Source organism: Neopelma chrysocephalum, unplaced genomic scaffold (genome assembly GCF_003984885.1).
Source record: "Neopelma chrysocephalum unplaced genomic scaffold, ASM398488v2 Primary Assembly neopelma1_100, whole genome shotgun sequence".
Taxonomy (NCBI): domain Eukaryota; kingdom Metazoa; phylum Chordata; class Aves; order Passeriformes; family Pipridae; genus Neopelma; species Neopelma chrysocephalum.
In genome coordinates, this window is record NW_020897763.1 from 3,045,154 (window position 1) to 3,065,978 (window position 20,825).

The 20,825-nt window shown below is 60.9% G+C and overlaps 1 protein-coding gene across 1 annotated transcript in view; it reads right to left on the bottom strand.

Moving 5' to 3' along the window:
• SOX13 (SRY-box 13) overlaps positions 1–19,864 on the bottom strand; it is a 20,532-nt gene extending 668 nt beyond the window's left edge. Inside the window, exons 1-13 of the mRNA XM_027695167.1 lie at positions 19,819–19,864; positions 4,564–4,765; positions 3,872–3,977; positions 3,616–3,702; positions 2,986–3,158; positions 2,358–2,426; positions 2,037–2,151; positions 1,854–1,936; positions 1,610–1,769; positions 1,301–1,410; positions 1,102–1,198; positions 887–1,030; positions 195–411 (exon numbers count right to left, since the gene is read on the bottom strand). Of these exons, the coding sequence (XP_027550968.1) occupies positions 195–411; positions 887–1,030; positions 1,102–1,198; positions 1,301–1,410; positions 1,610–1,769; positions 1,854–1,936; positions 2,037–2,151; positions 2,358–2,426; positions 2,986–3,158; positions 3,616–3,702; positions 3,872–3,977; positions 4,564–4,764 (1,562 nt within the window). The 5' untranslated portion in view covers position 4,765; positions 19,819–19,864. The remainder of the gene's footprint in view (positions 1–194; positions 412–886; positions 1,031–1,101; positions 1,199–1,300; positions 1,411–1,609; positions 1,770–1,853; positions 1,937–2,036; positions 2,152–2,357; positions 2,427–2,985; positions 3,159–3,615; positions 3,703–3,871; positions 3,978–4,563; positions 4,766–19,818) is intronic.
• Between the last annotated feature and the right edge of the window lie 961 nt (positions 19,865–20,825).

A 20,825-nucleotide genomic window follows, 5' to 3' on the forward strand; every position in this document is an offset into this window, starting at 1 on the left:
CTGGTAAGGGGTGTGTTTCCCTATAAGTCTCCCTCCCTGCTGAGGGTCCCTACCCCATCATGTAGCCCTGCCTGGTGAGGGGTTATTACCCCACAAACCCCCCTCCCTGCCGAGGGTCCCTGCCCCATCACATAGCCCTGCCTGGTGAAGGGTTATTACCCCACAAACCCCACTCCCTGCCAAGGGGTCCCTACCCCATGACGTAGCCCTGCCTGGCGTCCTGCCGCCGGTTCCTCATCAGTGCCTTGTACTCGCCCACGCGCAGCCGCTTCCCCTCCACGATGCAGGTCCGCTTGGGCCGGGGCTTGTACTTGTAGTCGGGGTATTTCTCCAGGTGCTGCCGGCTCAGCCGCGCCTGCTCCTCGTAGTACGGCTGCTTCTCCTGGTTGGACATGGATTTCCAGCGGGAACCTGCGTGGAAATGGGAAGTGGAGCGTCCTTAATGCCCTGCCCGAGGGACAGGGCTCCCGGCTGGGATGGACCTGCCACAGCACTAATTAATCAATGCCAGTCATTGGTACCACTCCTTGTGTGCAAACAGCACCTGGATTTACAGCCAGTGGGAGCCTCGGGCCACAGTCAGCCCTCCAGGAACACTGGAACAGGTCCCCAGCCCTGACCTTCCCCAGGGATTGATCCCCTCGGCTCAGCTCCTGGGAGGCTGGAGCTGGACCAGCTTGGGAGGGAGCTGGAGGTGCTGCGAGAGCCGCAACATCCTTGGAGATGCTCAAGAGTCAACAGGACAGAGCCTTGAGCATCCTCATGGGACTAAGGAGTCCCGTTGGGCTGGGGATGTCCAGGGAACAACTCCCCATCACCTAAATCTTGTGTCCATCCCCCTGTGGGGATGCAGCAGGGGTCCTGCCCCAGCCCCCCCAGCACTCACCCAGGATCTTGCTGATGCTGGAGTTGTGCATGTCGGGGAAGGCCTGCAGGATCTTCCTCCTCTCGTCCTTCGCCCACACCATGAAGGCGTTCATGGGCCGCTTGATGTGGTTGTTGTTCCTGGACTCGGGGAAGTGCCGGGAGCCTGCGAGGGAGACCCCGGATGAGGCCGGGGCTCAGAGGAAGGAGCCCGTGTGGGGTCTGGGCCGTCCTTACCGTCCATCTCACAGGTCAGCAGCGCCTCGTCCAGCCGGTGGGCAGGGGGCTCCTCCATCCGCTCCTTCACCGGGGAGGAATCGATCCCGACGTGCTCCTGTGGGACAGCGCGGTCAGGGGGCAGCTCCCGCCCACAGACGGACCCCAGTGACAGCGGGGCTGGAGAGGGGACGGTGCCCACCCCTCGGGTGACCCTCACCTTGCGGTAGGGGTTGCCCAGCGACCCCTCCATGGCCGCGCCGTGGCCGTGCAGCAGCTGCCGCGCGTCGTGGATGGCTTTGGTGATGGCATCGCCCTCGCCCAGGAACCCTGGCGGGACACCGGCACGGGCACCCATCAGCACCAGCACCCGCTCCTCCAAACTGCCTCCCCAGAGCACCCATCCCACCCCGGCTGTCACCGCTGTGCCCCGAGGGGTGGCACAGAGCAGCCACCCAGGTCACCCCCAGGAGCAGGGGTGTCACTTGTCCCCAAAGGTGACCAGGGGAGCACCCATCGGTGAACCCACCCAGGGGCAGGTTGGACGGGCTGGTCTGCAGGTCCCTGGTGGCCCCGTGGCTCGGCGTGAGAGACTGGCAGCCGCCCATCTTCAAACTGGGCGAACTGGAGGCACTGGGGAGGTCGGAACCTTTGGGTTTGGCCGTCAGGTTCAGCGGCTGCGAGGTCTCCTGCGGCAGAGGAGGGGGGTGGGGGGTTGAAGCACAGCCCCCAAACCCCCCAGCCCGGGGTGTGGAGGTGCTTTGGGGCTGTACCTGCATCTGGAGGTGGCCCGGGCCGGCGGGTCTCTTCAGCGTGGGAGGGGGGGGGCTGTGCAGCAGCTGCACTGGGTAATCCACTGTGGGGAGCAGAGGGACAGGGTTGGGGGGTGAGGGAGGTGGGCTGGGGGCCAAGGCCACCCCGCAGGGCTGGGACAGCCCCAGGGGACCCCCTCTCACCTGGTTTGCAGGGGATGGGCTGGATGGGCAGTGCCAGCTGGGAGTCGGGGGTGACGGGGAGGGGCTGGTGGCTGGGGGTGAAGGCAGGAATCATCACGTAGGGCATGTTGACCTGCTGGAGGGGACAGGAGCAGAGAGACCAGAGAACCGCTGTGGGACACTGCAGGAGGGTGACATCCCCTCACTGGGACACTGCAGGAGGGTGATGTCCCCTCGCCAGGACCCAGGAGGGAACACAAGGACGTGAGGAGGTTGCAAATCCTCCGGCACGGGAAGGGGAACACGGGGAAGGGGATGTGGGGGGGTGTCCCCTGCCTTTACCTGGATCTGCTGCTGTAACAGGTTGATTTTGTGCTGCTGCTGGATGAGCTGCTGCTGCTGCTTGGCGATCTGGTGGAGGGGACAGTGGGGGTCAAGTGACAGCAATGGCACTGCTGAGCTGGGCTCCAGCCCAGGACGAGGCACCCATCACCACCAAAAGGCAGACAAGGGGTCTGTGGAGGGTGCCAAGGGCTGTGGGGAGGGCAGGAGGAGGGGCTGAGCTGCCCCTGGGCCACCTCGAGGGGCACAGGGAGAGAAGTGGGCTGGGAGGGACGTGTCCCCTTCACCCTGAGGTGTGACAGGGGTGATCCCCTGCCCTCAGCACTGCACGGGCCATGGGAGAAGAAAAATAGGTGTTCAAGGAGCAAAGTGGGCACAGCCAGGAAGGAGCCAGCGTGGTTTAACTATTTTAAGGAGCACAATTCCCATCTCCTTTGACCCTTGTCCTTTGGGATGAGCACAGAAAACAGGAGGGTTTCTGAGCAGGCAAGAAATCCCACTGCCCCCAACACCAAAACCACCCTGCAGCATTCCCAGGGGGGTCTAAGGATCCTTGTCCTGGTCCTGCAGCCACATCTGGCGGATCCCAAATGGATCCCTGAAGGGATGGGTGGTCCCCCGAGCCCACCTGCTCTTGCTGCTGCCGTGCCAGCTCCATCTGCTGCTGCTGCTTCTCGAAGAGCATCGTGGCCATGTTCTTCTGCTCCGAGTGGGCCGTCAGCAGCTGGTCCCGCAGCGTGGACAGCTGGTTGATCATGACAAGGAGCTGCAGCTCCTTCTCTGCCAGGCTCTCCTGGGTTCCTGGGAAAGAACAAGTGGCTGAGATTCGGGGATGGAGGAGGGCGAAGGGCGTTGGGTGAGAAGGGCCCCGTGTGGTTTGATTGTTTAAGGGGTGCAATTCCCATCTCCTTTCACCCTCGTCCTGCCTCATCTTTGGGGTGGGCACAAAAACAGGGGGGTTTCTGGGCAGGCAGAGAAGTCCCACTGCCCCTGATTCCACCACGGTAGGAGACGTGGCCAGGGAATGTCTAATGAGTGAGGGGCAGAGAGATCATGTGCTGAACCACCCCCTCTGTGCAGTCAGAGGCGAGTTACCACCAGGAATGCTCACCCCAAAAATGTCAAATTAAAAATGACCAAACCCACGTGAAATATGGGCATTTCCCCTGCTGCTAAGGTGGGAATTGCTGTGTCTCCAGTCCAGGCACGGGGCACAGGAGGGAGGTGGTGGAGGTGGGTGGCTGGGGACAGACCTCACCTTTCACTTCCTTGGACTCAGCGGAGTTTCTGCCCAGCAGCCGCTCCTTCCAGTCACTGGACAGCAGCTTCTCGATGGTTGGCATCACTGTCCATGTTGGCAGAGCAGGAGAGGAGAAAGACAACGAGGTGAGCACAGCCCACGGCTCCAAACAACAGGGGGTGTTTCCTCTCACCCCACACTTTTGGAAAAATACCAAGAAGCCTGAAGGGAGCCAGGAGGTCACCCCGAGAGGCCACTCATGAACCTTTCTTACCCTCCTTCAGGTTCCTGTTGAAGTCCAGCTTGTCCTGGCCGCTGCCGGCGGGCTCGAAGGCGGAGCGCCGGGGCTCCAGCACATCCCCGGTGGGAGAGCGGGATTCCTGTGGCACACACAGCTCACTGGGCACTGCTCCCACGGGCAGGGGCATCCCCAGCTGTCCAGGCAGGAGGTTCTGGGCCGGTGGGATGCTCAGAGCCAGCCTGGCTCGAACACACTCCACCAGGCACCTTCCCCCTGCCCGGGTTGAGAGCAGCGCTGCTCTTCACACCCTAACCACTTGTTTGCTGGAGTTTTCTACAATTTGTTCAGCCTGCCCAGCTCCTCTGAGCTCTTTTGCCCTCAGAAGGCTCCCACAGGGAGGGGGAGAGCTGAGGTTGCTGGTCAGGGGCAGGGAAAACCCAAGAGCAATGCAAAAGGGAGGCTGAAGGGATGAAGCGCATCTGGAGGTGGGTGTGGGGGGCTCCACATCAAAGGTGAAGTGCTCAAACCCGAGAGCATCAACAGCAGCCAGAAAAGCTTTGGGGGAGCTTCAGGTTTCAGCTTTGATTCCTCGGGATGAGGAATAACTGCCCAGGGAAACAGCCACCCCTCTGCCAGGGGATGGAGCCCAGCTCCAGAGCAGGGGTGGCCACAGGGCTCTGCAGGACCCCAGCCAGGACCCTGCTTGTCACAGCCATGGGACCCACCTGTGGCAGGGCCTGGGGGTCAGTGCTGTCCCTCGGTGGTGGCCCTGGGGGGTCGTTGGGACGGGGCTCGGCGCTGGGGGCAGCCCCCGGGGGGGACTCGTAGCCGCCCTCCTTCTTCTCCTCCGTCTTGATGGTGCAGTTCACCATGCTGCCCGCTCCATCCAGCTCCAGGTGGGGGGAAACAGGGCTCCTCATGGACATCCTGGGGGGTGACAGGGCCATCAGCAGAGCCACGGGGCACCCATGGACGTGGACACCCCTTTCCCAGCCTGGCCCCACTCTGGGGTGCCCCACAGTGCTGCTTTTCCACCCACAGCGGTCCTGCTTTTTGCCACGGCCTGGTAGAGCTGAGCTCTTGTTCCTGAAGCTTCCCAAGCTCAGGTTTTTACAGATTTGGGGCCCAAAACTCGGGGAAAAAACCAAAGCCTTCACACTTTGGGCTGTGAAGGCAGTGGAGCAACAAATCCCTAAAGAGGAGAACCCGGAGGTCCGGGATTGAGGGATAACAGGAGCACGTGCCTTCGTGCTTCCCCCAGCAGCTGGCATGGGGCAACCCAAGGCTCACCGTGACAGAGACCTGTGCCAGACCCGCTCCAGCACCCCAGGGGTGCCCGGGTTCCCCCTCCCTGGCCCAGGAGCCGTGCCTAGAAAGCCAATGGGACAGCGGGCAGGTTTCCCGCTCCGACGGGAAATGGAAATCCTGGTCCTGCTGAACAATGGCTGGGACGGCCACCAGAGCTGCTCCTCCGGGAGTCCCCGGCACAGCACGGAGCTGGGACCAGCTGAGCCCCGGCCAGGGCAAGGGGCTGGGCCTGGGATTGCTCTCCCTGACCTCCCCAGCACGGCCGTGGGTGCCAATCCAACTCCCGGCACTGCCGGATGGGCACCACCGAAGTGATGGAGGGGTGTTATGGGAGGTGATGTGACACCCCAGGGGACCCCGAGCACGGCCAGAGCTGGTATTCAGTGGGGTCTGGCCCAAAAAACGTGCCACAGTTCCTTGCTGGACCCTCCAGGGGTGTCGGGGTGGTATCCAAGAGCAAGTGCCAGGCACGCCGGGACCAGCCCTGTGCACGGGGCAGTGCCCACGTGAATTCGCCTTCTCGGGGCCACCAACCCTCACACCACACAGCAAGAATGGGAACAAGCATCACCCTCCCAAAGCTGGCCTTTCAGGCAGGAATAATGGGAAAAGGAGCCTGTTAAGGAAGGGATTTACATCGGCCACTGCCAGGAGCTGGGCTGTGGGACCACAGGGGCTGCTGAGGCAGGATGGGGATGGCATCCTGCCTGGGGGCTGGCACCCTAAAGCCAGGACCCTCCGGCCTCCCCACAGCCCCCTGGATGATCAGGAGACCCTGAACCCAGTTTGGGGGTGCAAACTGGGATGGAGGGGGGGCCGAGCCGGGCTCGGGGCAGCAATTACATAACAAACAAAGCCCAGCTCAAGCTGCGAATTAATCAAACCGCTGAAAATAAAACCTTCCTCTCAGGAACTTCAAACAAAAGAAATGAAAACAACAAGGCCGGCTGGGTAATGAAAAGCCAGGGCTGTGAATAGGGGACAAAAGGAAGTGGAACAATGGGGTGTTGGACAAAAGCAATAAAGTAAAGGGAAGTGTGACAGCTCCACAATAGGGCACTGTGCGCGCCAGCCTTTCTGATCTTAGCGGGGCTTTTTTTAATCTCAGTTCCCTTGCCCTCCGCTGAACAAACCTCCGCCGGCCCCGGGGGCTTCCTCCGGCCCCAGCATCGCCCGGGGGCTGCCGCATCCTGCGGCACCGCCCGCGCCGCCCCTTCCTGCCCCCGGCCCACCTCGGGCCCCCAAAACCCAGGGCAGGGACCGGGCACGGCACGAGGGGGTGGCAGGCGGCCAGCGGGGAGCTGTGCCCAGGGCTCTGCCTGCCCACTGAGGTGGGATTTGTCTCAGGAGGCTGCTCTGGGTGTGCTACAGGTGGGGAAAACCAGTCGTGGCTGCAGCACCTCACCCTGGGGGCTTTCCTGCCTTGGACCCTCAGGTGTGAGGGCACAGCCACTCCCTCCCTCCAGGCTTGTCCTCCAGGCTTGTTGGGGGTTTTAAAGGCAAAAATCCCTGCTCACCCCATCCCTGCCCTCCCTCCCCGGGGCTGGGATGATGCCCAAGCAAAGAGACAGCAGCATCAGTGCCACGGCACCGAGCGATGCCTTCGGTTTGGGACAGGCACAAAGCCCCGTCCCACCCTCCAGCAGGTCACATTCCCATTGTGTTTAACCTCCCGGTGCCACTGGAAGTTTACTCTTAAAATGGGGCCAGTGCTTTAATAGGGCCCTGTTTGAAAGAGGCCTCATTGAGGATTTATTATATGGTCTGTCGAACAGAAAAAAAAAAGGGAAAAAGGAGAAAATGCCCCGTTATCTTATTACGGGCCGTGCCCAGGGCTCAGGTGTGGGCTCCGGGGCTGCCTGGGGCACACAAAAGGGAGGGAACAATCGCCTTGGCACAGAACATCTTCACCTTTAATGTTCCCCATTTAATGCGGGGTGGAGGGGAAGGGATGGAATTGGGATGTGAAGGACCAGCCTGGAGGACCCGAACAGCCCCACTCAGGAGCCAAGAGTCCTCAGGGATGGACCCACTGGGCTGCTTCCTCCCCACACAGTGCCTTGGAGGGCTGCACTGCACAGGCACCAATGTGCCCACCGTGCCTCCAAATTCCAACCCAGCAAATCCCAGATTTTTGGGAGGGCAACAGCCTTTCTCTCCCCATTCGTACCCCTGAACGGCACGTCCTGCAATTCTCCTGGTGGCCGAGCCACCCTTCCTGCCTGCCAGCCAGTGCTGATCCTATCTGCCCCGTTTGTGTGGAGCAGAACAGCTCCAAAGGCCGGGGGGGGGGGAACAAGGTGCCAGCAAACCCCCACCCTGCCCAGGCACCGCAGGACTGGGAGAACTGGCTGGGGGAGCTGGGCTGCCCAGATTTTGGGGATTTTTGCCCTCACCTGCCCATCAGGTTGACCAGGCTCTTGGGGTTTTTTGCTTTCCTCCCTCCCAGTTACAGCATGAAGTTCTCAGTTCGTGGGTTATGAAGTTCTCAGTTCGTGGGTTATGGTCACTCTTTCCTTCAGGAGCCCGGTGTGGTTCCCAACGTCATCCCAAAAAAAAACCAAAAAGCCCACCCATCCCAGCAGCCCCTGGCCCAGGTAACCAACCCAGCCAGGGGCAAACACAGGCCAAAGGCCCGAGGAGGAAACACCAGAGGAGCAAAGACATCAACACTGGCAGCGTTCACACATCGGCCACGTGCAGCACCCGCGGCCCCCGACCCCCGGGAGAGGGGGCAGAGGAAAAAATAAGACACACACGGGACCTTTTCTTCTTCCAAGCAGGACCCGAGGAATCCCGGCCGGCCACCGGCACAGACAATGGCCCATCTCCTGCCAGACTTTCCTGCCAGACTTGGAATGTCCTTTCGGGGCCCTTTCCAAGCGTTTCCGCCCGGCGTCCCTTCGCACATAAAAGAATGGATGGTTTCCTCCCCCATCCCCGGGCAGGGGTGGCCAGGGATGGCCGAGGCCGGTGTCCCTGCCTGGGGGAAGTTCAGGGGGCTGCCATCCCTCCCCAGGGATGCAGAGCATCCCATGATGAGGGGGTTATTCCCTGGGAAGGCAAAGGCAGGTGGCCACGAGGAATGTGGAATCTGTCACCCATCCACGGGGGACTTGGACCAGACAGCGTAAGACGCCAGGGTTGCTTCTGAAAGTGCAAGTTTTAAACCCAAAACCAGAATGCTGAGCATTTTCAGCTCCGGCAGTGCCACCACCACGTGAGAACCACCTCTCCTCGTGTCCCGGCCGGACACGTGTTCCCCGGTGGGGCCGTGTCCCCACCCTGCTGCTGCCCCACAAACCAGGGCGCTGCGGCAGCGGCGGCGGAAACGCTCTGAATTTTGGGGGGCTGGCGCTCTCCCCGTCCCCAGATGTTCACAACACCTCACCTGCCTACGGAAAGCCACAACCTCCCCTCTGCCCGGAGCCTGCCGAGAGCTCAGGGGGCCGGAAAAGCTGCAAAACCTGCGCTGAGAAGGGAGACCTTGGGTGGGCAGGGGGGGATTTTGGGGAGGGTGATGCCCCAACAAGGGGCAGAGGGGCAGTGGGAAGCACCCATGTGAAGTGCCTGGCGTGTCCTGCCCAACAGTATCCAGTGGATAATCACCACCCCAGAGAGACCCCAACTACCCCTCTCCACCCTGGTGAGACCTGAGGTCCTGTGGGAAAAGCTCTGGCGTGAGCAGGGGTTGGGATTTCCCGCTGTCCACACAAAACAGACGGGGTTTTGTCCGACCTCCGTCCACCAGCAGAAATTCCTGAAGGAATTTCTCTCCCCTCAAAGGATAACGGCCTCCGGAAACGTCTCCACGGGGTCAGGGCACAGCAGTGACACCACGGGGAGGGCACTGGCATCATGGAAACTCCCAGGAACAGCAGGCACAGGAAGGAGCAGGGGGGTCAACCCTCTGCATGTGCCACCCTGAGCACCCCAACATCCGACCAGTCCCCTCTCCAGGGGTGTGGGACCCCCATCCTGGTGCCCCCACGGGGGGATCTCTCCCCCTTCACCCCCAGAAGAGGTGCCTCAGCCTCAGCACTGACACGTTATGGATTTTTGGGGTGGGGAGGAGCATCAGTTTTCCATCTGCCAAGATGAAAAGCAGCCACTCAGGTCTCCTATTGCCACGCTGCGCTTGCAAGATTTAACCCTCAAGCAATTACAACCAGCATTTGCTAATTCTATCCCCAAAAGCCCAACCTGCCTCCTCCAAAGGCCTCCAGGCCATACCCAGCACTGCTAATGAGATGCCTTTCTCCCTGATGCAGCCAGCAGAGAAAACTCCAGAGGTTTGGGGGGGAATCCAATCAATCCTGCTGTTCAAAACTTGAGGGGAGAGGGGAAAATAACCCTGTACCAACCACTAAATTCACTTAGGTGCAAGGCAGGGAGGAAAGGAGGAATTCTCAGGCTGTAGTAGGGGGAAGAGAAGGATCTGGGTTGTTTAATGGGATGCTCCATGTCCTGCACCATGGATGCTCTGTGACCTCCATCATGGATGCTCCATGTCCTCCATCACCTGTGGACCCCAGGAGACCCCAGGATTCCTCAGCCTCTCCCTGCACACATTCCCCTGAACACAAGGGCTTTCCTCCACAACCCAAAATCCAGGGATGCTGCCTCCCACCAGCCTGGCTGCATTAGGAGACGGACAAAACCCAGCCAGCGGGTTTATAACTGTCCAAATCAAATCAAATACAAAGAGGCATCCGGATCCTTCCCCGGGTGTAAAACTGGCTCGGGGCCACTGCCTTCACAGCCACGACCCAAACACATTTTTCCTTTTGCTGGGATGAGTGATAGGGAGGCTTTAAATAGTGGTGTGGGGGGGAAAAATCCGACTGAACCTCAGGTGGAACTTCCCGGCCGCGGGATTTATTGGCCAGGGAATGATCTCATGGGGGAAGCAGAGGAAACTCCGCGGCGCTGGGATTATTTAAGAGCGTGCAAAGCCCCGGGGAAGGCGGCACAGGAACAATCCCAGGACAGCCCCCGTGCCGGCCGGGACCGCACCGGTCATTCCCGCTTCCTGGCCTCGGGAGCAGACGGTCTGCAGGGCAGTTTGGGTTTGTCCTTCCACTCCAGGAGATGCATCCATAGGGAAAACATTCCCTGCGCCGCCCCCCCGGGTTTGTGTCCAGGGAGGGTCATGTGGCTGAAAGGATCCTTAGGGAAAGGGGGTGTCCAGCAGAAGGAGTGTCCCGCTGGGATTTGAGCGGCAGCGTGGGCAGGGATGAGGGGGGAGAAGTGCTGGAAGCACCAACTCCCCTTCCCGGAAAATCCCCCCCTCCCGGAAAATCCCCCCTTCCCAGAAAATCCCCTCTCCCAGAAAATCCCCTTCCTTGCAGGTCTGAACCTCCAGGGAAAAGCACAACCCCCTCAATCTCCACATTTCCAGAGCCTTCCTTCTTCGTGCATCCCTTTTCCTCTGCCCTTCCCACCTTCCCTGCATTACGAGCCAAGGGAACCCAGAAACATCAGAGCAGATTAAGGAGGGAAGACGCAGGGGCAGTCTGGCACCCTGGAAAATGGGTGTTTACTCTTTCTTTCCTTTTTTTTTTCGCATCAGAAACAATTTTTAAAAGAAGTTTTGGATGCAAAGATCAGCAGCAAAACCTGGCTGGCTGGTGGGCCCTGAGCCTTTGCACCCAGGGGGATGGATCAGCCCCACAGTTCCACCAGTGCCCACAGAGGGGTGGTGGGCAGTCAGGGGAGCTGCCAGATCCCTGGAATCCAGCAGAGATCCTTGGGATGGCTCCCAAACCCCCTCCAGCCACCCCAGTGCGCCGCCCCGTTCCATCTCCCCACTCCCCAGCTTGCACCAATTGATCAATTCTGGGGAGAAATTTTAAAAATCAGCAAACCCAGAGAAATAAAAGGAAGATCTTCCTGGGATGCAGGAGGCCAGCAGAGCTGAGAGGAGAAGGATGGGGACGACTCACTCACCCTGGTGCAGTGACCCTGGCACGGTGAGGGGTGGTGGTGAGGGGTGGTGGGGAGCGCGTCTCCCTCCTTTCCTTCACGGTTCCTGCCCTCCCCTCACCCCAGAGCGGCCCTGGGGCTTATCAGGGAGGCCGATCTCGGTGTCGTTTTTGTGTGATTTCACTCACTCAGCGTTTCCAGGCAGAGCAGAGCGGGGGGGGCACGGCTGACTCGCTGCTCCGCAAACAATACTTTCCTATCGCATGATGGAGGGCGAAGACATCTGACCCTTTTCCTCTCCTGCTCAGAAAAAAAGACCAACACAGGGCTCACCCACCTCGCCACGACCTGCCCTGCACCTCCTGGCTGGGGCTGCGGGGAGGGAAGAGCTTTCCAGACCCTTTTTCCGTGTGCCACTCCAAGGGAATCCATACGTGGGGCTGCTATTTCAGCCCCAGGTCCATCCCGTGGCATCACCCGTGTCCATAACCCCCCACCCCAGAGCTTCTCGTGCCATTTGACACCTTCCACCAAAGTCCTTATTCTTCCAGGCTCCCGTTTTTGGAGGGAAATCCCACCTTGTGTTTCCCAGGAGAGCCGGGAGCACACGTGAGCACCAAAGGATGCTCAGAGCCAGCCCCGGTGCCCCTCACAAGCGGCACCCAAAAATCGTGGGGCTGTGCTTCTGCTCCACATCCCACAGACAGCAGCACCCTGGAAACCTTCGGGGTGTCTTTGTTTGGGATTCTGAGCTGCAACAACCAGGTCCTTGTGCCTGAGCTGCCACGTGCTGGGACGTGGAGGGACGTGGAGGGACAGAGGCTCCACGGAGCCACTCGTCCCCTCAGCTGCTGCCCAAATTCAGGGCCCGGGGAGCTCCAGCTGCTGGTGCTGCTTCACATTCCAGCAGCAGATTTTTCTGCTGGTGTGTCAGGAACTGCCCCACGAGGGCTTTCATGAACCCTTGAAGGAGAAGGCAGCCTGAGGGACGGGTGCTGGGGGCCAGTGGTTGTTCATCACCTGCCTCAAAACTCCCCCTGCCCCAAACCATCCCCCTCACCAAGGCAGCCCTGACTCTGCCCCTTCTGGGCTTCAGTTCCCTGGAGTCAGGGCTGGATGGGGCTGGTGGAGACCCCCGAGAAAAACACTTCTGGCTTGACTTCCCCCCCTCAGCCACAGTTGTTTTGGTGGTATTTTAGGGTGATTTGGGGTGCGGGTTCAGCTCATCCCCCCCCGGCTGAACCAGAGCATCCGGTGGCAGCAGCAGCTGAGAGCGGCATCGCCCTCGTCTCACGTTCGCAAGAGAAGCTGCACGAGGGAGCAGGAGCCATTTTTATCATTTTTATCACTACCAGGAGACACCTCGGGCTCTGGGGTAGGGGACCATCACCCATCCTGCTGCAGGACCCAAGGGATCCAACAGCAGCGACCTCCAAACTGAGACCATCCCGCCGGGCCAGGTTTGCACCTCATCCCTCCTCTCCCCTGTGGATTTGGAGGAACTAAATCCCAAGAAAAGCAGCTCCCACCCAGCTCCTTTCCCCCAGGGGAGCAGAGAGATTTGGGTACAAGGCCTTACTGACCCATAGGGGTAGTTTTTGTCCCACAACAAAAACCCAGCACAGACAAGGAGCATCGTCAGGAATCTGCCAGCCCTCCCCATTTGGGAGGGGGTGTCCAACTGCCCCCAGCCAGCCCGGGGCTCCCTGTGTCCCACAGCACACAAGGGGCTCTTTGTGCCTGGTGGCACCTGTGCCATCCCCCCCTTGCTCTATCCCGATTTCCCCCGGGGTCCCTGAGCCTCCAGCGAGGGGCTTTGGCAGCTCCAGCCCCCACGTCCCGCCGTGCTCCCGGCAGGAACAGGCAGGAACAGGCAGGAACAGGCAGCTGCAGCGCCCCACTGTGCTGCCCCTCACTGCTGCGGCCCTCGGGCACCACGGGGACAACAAAAGGCACCGGAGGCACTTCATGCCACCCTGGCGAGGCCACATGTGGCTGCTGGAGCTGTGCAGATGGCACTGGGAGCCCGTGGGGGGGGGGGGGCTGCCCCGCTCTGCCCCCCTAAATGAAGGGAGGAGGAGGCTGTGAGGGGCTGTGGGGCTGTGGTTTGCATCCCGACGTGCCACAGACACAGCTGGCTCCGGGCACTCCCAGGACCCCTGGTGCCCGTTCCCAGTCCCCAGGACCAGCTTGAAAACACACACACACACACGAACCTCACACAGAAAATGTGTGTTCCCAAACCCAGTCCCCAGGATGGACCCGAGGACCTGAGGAAATGCAGCAGGAAGGACCAGGCACGGGAGCCCAGAGGCCGGTGCTGCACTTGGGAACCCAAATCCGAGCCCGAGAGCCTCCGAGGAAAGTAAATTCTGCTCTGCTCTGCCCTGCCTGCACAGGTACAGAGGGGTCTTCCAGCCTCCTCTGTGCAGCGCTGGGGATCTACCCTGAAATAACCCGTTCCTAAAACCCACGTGTCACAAGAAAAACGAGCAGGAAAGGGTCTCCCTGCGGGGAATTCACTGACAGAGCTTCCCACGGGCAGCAGCCCCCACACAGGGCCACTCAGCACAGCTTGGCCAGGGAGAGCCTGCCCATCCTTGCCAGCCCTGCCTGTCCCTGCCTGTCCCTGCCCATAAATCCCCTCCTGCAGCCAGGCACGCTCCCGTGCAAGCCTCTGCCCCAGGGAACCCGCTTTCCGCTGGGCGTGAAATGAGAACAATAGGGCCAAGCCCTCCATTGTTCCAGACAAAAGATAAGCCCGGGCTCTGGCATTCCCCTGGCTCTGGCATTCCCCTACGCCCTGCCCTCGTGGGCAGGCAGCAGGCAGCAGGCAGCAGGCAGCAGGCTGAGCTGCCACCCTGGGCCGGGGCAGAGGGTTTTCTAAACCCTTCCCACATCAGCTCAGCTCTCAGCAGGTGACCCAGAGGGGCTGCTGGGGGGGGGAGTGACCTTCCTGTCCACCTCCTACACTTCTCACACCCCTCATCTCCCTGGGTGGTCCCCAATTCCTGCTGCCCCATGTCCCCACTGTGGGCACACCAGGGGTGACCTGTGCCAGCCCCTCTACAGACCTCGGCCCCGTCCTCTCCCCACCCTGAGCTTCTCCTCCCTGCATCCCACAGGGACACAGTGGGGACAGAGCAGCCTGGGGTGGTGGCAGGAGGGACATGGGGTGGGCAGCAACAGGGACTGGCTCCCTGGTGGCCTCTCCAGCCGGCGTGGGGAGCAGGGCAGAGGTGGGAGCTCAGAGCTCCTCCAACCCACACCATCACCCCGCTCAGCTTTGTAACTGAGTGGCTTCTCCAGGCTCTGACCAAGGCTGCAAACTGGACCCAGAACACCCAGCCAGAACAAGGGAGGAGGACTAGAAGGGATGAAGGGTGCTCGCTGCAAACCCACAGCCAGCCAGGCACCGGTGATGCGGTGACAGCGCCGAGGGGACTGTTGTGCCACGGGTGCCAGGAAACGTCTCATCTCTGCTGGGAAACCCCCCTGCTCCATCCCTGCTGTCCCAGCACCACGTCACCTGCCCGTGCTCAGCCCTTCCAGCCCCACTGAACAGCACAGGTTGGCTTTTATGCCCAAAGAGCTGCAGTTTTGGGCGGCAGCATTGGGGCAGTGGCATGAATTTCATCATGAATTTCAACCCACCAGCTTCTACACCTTCTCCTCTTCCCCTGTAAGTCTCCAGCTCCTGATAACCCCATTTTGTACAGGCAAAGAGGGTCAAATGCCCTGCTGAGCTCGCTGCTGCCTCATGCTCCTTCGATTCTCTTCACTATATTTAATTTATGCCTTGTTCTCTTTCCGCCCAGGGACGAACAGCCACGAGGCGCCTTCACCAGGCAGGAGTAAAATAACAATAACTGGGGCCAGCAGGTTTTGGCCAGGGCTGCTGGGTGCTCTCAGGGGTCTTCAGGTGACTTTAATGATGAGCCAAATTATCTTGTCCCTCTCTCATCAGGGACCCGGGGTAGGCGGCAGGAGGCTGCCCGGCCACCCGCCTGCATCTTTTATAACAGTCACATGCCTGGAGCAGTCCTGGCTGCTAATGGAGCATTAAATTATGGAGAGTCAGAATTTCAAATATTTCAGGCCCATCTCCTAATTTGCATTCTTTGGCTGAAGGGACTGCGGGACAGGAGGCAGGGGCAGGAGCTTCCCCCCAGTGCAACGCTCACAGGAGAGGCTTTTCCCTCGGAAAACAACAGATCTGAGCTCAAAGCAGCTGCAGAGACATTTGGGGTCCGGGGGGCTGGTGGGGTGTTCGGGGGCGAAGGGGTTGAGGCTGTTTCAGCAGAGCCCTTGTTCGGGGCTGGAGCGGTTCCAGCTCGGGACATGTGGTCCTGGAGCAGGTGGACACGGAGTGGGAGGGAGGGAGGGAAGGCAGGAGGGCTTCCAAGCAGCAGAAAATTTTCCAAAAGTTGATGCCTTGGAGGCTGCCAAGTTTCCTCGTGCCAGAGGAGCCCACGCACTTCTCAGCCCGGCACCAGCAGCACCCAGGCATGGGGAGCTCCCAGGGCACGGCTGCTCTACCCAAGGGAGCACATTCCACTCCTGAAGTTACTCCCCAAAAGGCACAAGATGGGGTAAAGGCACAGGCACATTTTCCAGCAGGACTGTCACAAGCTGCACTAATTTATTTCCCTTCTGCGTGTTCTCTACTGGGTTAAAATGGGGTGGAAATTAGTGATGCATCACACAAAACTTCGCAGTGGCCCAAATCTTCCTCCCTGCAGTGCAATGAAACCAAAAACGCCACAAAGTTTGTGAAAAATAAAGCAGCAGAGCCCAGGAGAGCCCAGCCCTGGCTGGTCAGGGGTGGCCTCAATGCTGCAGGGGACCCCCAGCCGGGGAACACCCGACCCCGGGGCTCTTTCTGGGCTCTCCCTCCTGCTGAGCCCAGCTCCTCCATCAACCCTGATCCCCCCAGCCCCTCCATCAGCCCTGGGCCCTCCAGCTCCTCCATTGTCAGCCTGGAGCCCCTCAACTCCTCCTAAGCCCCCCCAGTTCCTCTATCAGCCCCCAGCCCAGCTCCTGCATCAGCCCCGAGCCCTCCAGCTTCTCCATCAGCCCCCAGCCCAGCTCTTCCATCGTCCCTGAGCTCCTCCACCCTCAACCTTTATCCACCCAGCTCTTCCATCCTCAGCCCTGATCCCCCCAGCTCCCTCTGAGCCCCCTCAGCTCCTCCATCAACCCCATGTCCCCCGTCAGCCCCGCTCCCAGACCCAGTCACCCTCAGACTCACAAAAAGAAGCCGCTTTGACCCCCCCACACTCTTTTCCAGCCGAGGGAAAATGAGGTTGGTGGCCTTGGCAGTGCTGGGTTAGTGATGATCTCCAAGGCCTTTTCCAGCCTAAGTGACTCTGTGATTCCGTGAAATGAAAATCTCTCATCCCTGGTCCTCGGGAGAGAACAAAAGAGGGCAGGCGGCTCCTCCACGGCATCACGGGCTCTAGGTAGCGACTGCCCTGCCTGTGAGGGGATTATTTTGTTCCAATAAATGTTATTTATTTAGGAAAAGGGGCAGAGTGCATTTTGCTGGCACGGCCGGGAACTTGCAGGGTGTTAAAAGCCGAGCGGCCCCGGCAGCGCCGGCGCGTCCCCGCAACCGCCCGCGGCGGTGCTGAAAGGTGGTCGCTGGGCGAGAAGAGCTTTTTTTTGGATTTCTGCAATTCCACGTGCGCACACAAAGCCGGGCCCGGCACAAAACACTCCCGAGGTGTTTACAATGGGATAAAGCTGGAGCGAGCAGGAACACGGCGCCGGACAAAGCGGGGCCCGCCCGCTCGTGCGGCAAAGAGGCCGTGGGGCTGTGGGTTTACAGGCTCTGCCCACCCCGAGGGTCCACGACCCCCCAGATCCACTGGGTCGGCGGTGAGAGACCCCCAAAAAGCCGAGCTGCTGTGACACCAGCACCATAGCAACACCCCCGTCCAAGTTTGTTTGGGCTGTTGTTTGCCCGAGGGGATCCCTGAGGATTCCAGAGCATCCTCGGAGCACGTGGAGGGCTGGGACAGCAGTGGGGACCCAGCTTCCCCAGTATCCCACTGGATCCCCACAGGGATTCACTCTGCCACCTCATCTGCTCGCCAGCAAACTTCCAGTTCCTGCAGCAGCAGCCCCTGTGGCCCCAGGGGTGCTCTCTCTGCTCAGGGACACTGCTCAGACCCTCACCCCAGTGCTGGTGGCACTCACCAACCCCCAGAGCAGCAGGGATGGACCCCCCCACCATGTCTCCCCAGAACACTCACCTGGGGGGTGAAAAACACACCTCTGGCAGCTCCCAGAGCCCCCCTTCACCCCGACCTGCTCACAGTTCCCAACCACTGCTCGGCCCCAGTGAGTCTCAGCTCCGGATGGGCTCAGGAGACCCCACCAAGCACCAAATACAAAAATAAACCCACTGAAAGAGTAGATTTACTGTGCTCCCCTGCACGGAGAGACAAAACCCTTCCTCTGCAGCCCATCAACGAAATTAAACCCCCTGCAGCACATAACAAGTTTACGAGCTGCTCCATCTCCCCCGTCCCGACGTGCCAGGGCACAGCTCCCCCGGCACCCCCGCGGAAAATGGACATCGCGGCAGGGAGACAAAAAGTCCAGCTATTCCCCCCAGGACATGTCACACCCCGCCTGGAACAAACTTTGCTGCAAGAGGGATTTCGGCGGGGTGGGGCGGTTTTTGGGCACTCTGACTCTGCCGGGGGGAAAAAAAAAGCAAAGTAGAAGGAGTCGAGCTGCCTGATGGCACCAGGAGAGGGAAAGGGATTTTTGAAAAATTCGGGGTCTCTGCTCCTACCTATTTGTCTGCTCCGAAGGGATTTTGTGAGGTGACAGCTCAGATGCCAAGGGCAGCTGCTCTGCCACGGGAGGGAAACAAATAACCGGCACGGAGGGAGATGCTGGTGAAAATGTGTCACTTGCAAATGATTTAGAAAAACTGTCTTTAGCCTGCCCACGTTTGTCAAAGGACAGCTGCTATTTTTAACACAAAGCCTCTGAAATCGCAGGCTTTCAGAAAGAAGAGAGAAAAAGTACTGTATCAGTGTCAACAGAAGGGATTCTGCGCAAAATTCAATTGAACTAAAAGGAAATGGCATGAATTACAAACACGAGTTATTGGCTCAATAGGAGAGTAACGGAGGGACATTATCTGCTCTGTGCTATGGAGAAAATCACATTAGCTGAGCTAATGGTCCTTTTTCACTCCTAAAATCTATTACTCCAGATTTGCTTTGGAAGTCAAGTGTTTTCTGTGCTGAAGGTACTTCACAAGATGTAACTGAGACTCGAACAATACACGGCCACGGTCTGTAATTTTTCCTGGGCAGCATCATCCCTCCCTGGCACCGAAACCCTGGAAATCATTTGGCAGAGGTGGAAAGAAGCAAAGCTTTGTGTTTATTTGTGCGTTTCGCGCTAAATCCTCTCCTTTACGGCTCCCTGGGCGACGCAGCTCCCGGTTTTCTCTTCCGCCACTAACTTTGGTGTTTGACTGCGGAGGTCCCCGATGTGGTCTCCCAGCTGCTCCCTGAGCCGAGGTTTATACTGAAACCCCCCCAAAACCCTCCATACCTGCGCCCACAGCCCCGCCAGCCACCCCAGGACCCCTCGGCACAAGTCCCGCTGCCGGGAGGGCTCCGCTCTGCAGCAGCTTCGCCCCCCCGAGACCCCCAACCCGCCCCGGCCGGGTGAGACACGCGGCTCGGAGGACCCGCCACGGCTGACGGGGAAGTCGCGACAGCGGTGACAAGGTTCATCCCCGCTCCCAACCCCTCTCCCCGGCCGTGCGCTGTCGCGACGGTGCGGCTGCGGTTTGTTAGAACAACCTCAGCCGCTGTCGGACCAGCAAAACATCCGTGAGCGGCACAGACCAAGTTTTCCCGGCCGGATCCCGGCTCTGCAGGGCCGGCTGGAGCCATCCTGAACCCCCCCACAGGGTTCCTCCGTCCCCACCGGGCGCACCTGGGGGGGGTGGTGGGAGATGCCCGGCGGGGCACGAGGGTGTCCTCAGTCCCACGGGGGGACAGAGGGATGGGGATGAGGGACAGGCGTCAGGGACGGGGATGAGGAACGGGACAAGGGATAGGGATGAGGTACAGAGACCCCAACCCCGGGCCGTGCCCCCCGCCCGCCGGCGCAAACAGCCCCCAGCCCCGCGGACGCGCGCGTGTGCCCGGCCCCGCGCCCGCCGCGTCTGTGCCAGCGCTGCGCGTCCGTCTGTCCGTGCACACCGCGCTGTGACCCCCCAAAACCGCGGCTGGGGGGCTGCCCGCCTGCCCCCCGCTGCCCCCGGCCCAGAGCGCCCAGAAGGGGACGGGTCCCACCCGGAGCCGCGCTCACCAGTGGGACGGGGCCAGAAACCCCCCTGAGGGGTGGAACGGGGGTCCCGGGGGGTGCCCGTGGATTAACCCCTTTCCTGCCGCGCTCCCCTCGCCCCGCACGGGGGGTCTCGGAGGAGAGTTTGCAGCCCCCGAACTTTGTAGCGGGGACGGGGCTGTGCGGGGGACGGACCCTGAGCCCCAGCTTCCCTTTTTTCCTTCTCCTGTTCAAGCAAAGGGTTATTTTTTTGGGGGGGGGGCCCTTCTCCCAGGCGATCCCCCCCAGCCCCGCTCAGCCCAGCCGGGGTCGGGGACCGCGACCCCAGAGGATGCTCCCTGGCCCCGGAGGATGCTCGTCACCCCGGGGCCGTGTCGGTGCCCCCCGGCCGTGCCCCGGGCCGTGCCCCCGGCCGCACTCACGGCTCCGCCGGCGCTGCCGCGCTGTGCCCGGTCCCGCCGCCGCCCGTGCTGCCGGTTCTGCCGCCGGTGCCGGTTCTGCCGCCGGTGCCGGTGCCGGTGGGGGCTCCGCCACCGCCTCTCCCGTCTCAGGTCCGCCCCATGTCCCCAGCGCCTCCGGTGGGAGCTGCCCCGGCGCCGGGCGGAGAGAGGGAGCGAGGAGCAGGAGGAGGAGGAGAAGGAGGAGGAGGAGGGGAAGGGGAGGAGGAGGAGGGACAGCGGTCCAGCCAGCCAGCAGCCGGCTCCGGGGCGGCCCCTCTGCCCCGTCCCCTCCCCTCGGGACCCCCTGCCCCGCCGGGGGACCCACGTGTGACACCGCCGGGAGCCCCGCGCTGCTCCCACGTTCTGCGCTGGAGTCCTGTGGAGGGGCTGAGACCCCCGCGAAACTGAGACAGGACTCGGAGGAGTCCTGAGAGACACCGTGAGACTTCCCAGCGCCCCGGTCCGAGCAGGGACCGATCCCTCCCCCAGCTCCCAGCCAAGGATGGAGCAGTGCCTGGCTGGCAAAAAGCACAGTCCACAGCCCCGGGGGGGTCCCAAAACCCCACCATGCCAAGAGACAGACCCCAAAGCCCGGCCTCCAGCTGCTCCTTCCCACATCACCCCAAGCTTTTGCTCGGTTCATTCCCCCAGCCCCTTTCCCTGCTCCGGGATCTCAGGAGCTCCTGGTGAGCCCTGACCGAGCCCTCACCCTTGACTGCCCCGGTGGGCCATGAAACACTCCCCGACCATACCTGGAGCCCTTGCGTGGTGAAGGTGGGAACGATCGGAAACATCACCTGCCCAGCCAAGGTGGGAAACAAAGGATGAGCAATTTTCCTCCGTGGCCTTGGCAAACCCCTTCCCTGGATCGCGGCCCGAGCGGAGCAGCACCATTGTGAGCTGGAGCCCGAGTGGAACGGTACCATTGTCACTGCTCTTTGGGAATCCTTCCCAGCCCAGTGGTCACCAGCTTGGGGTATGGCCAGGAT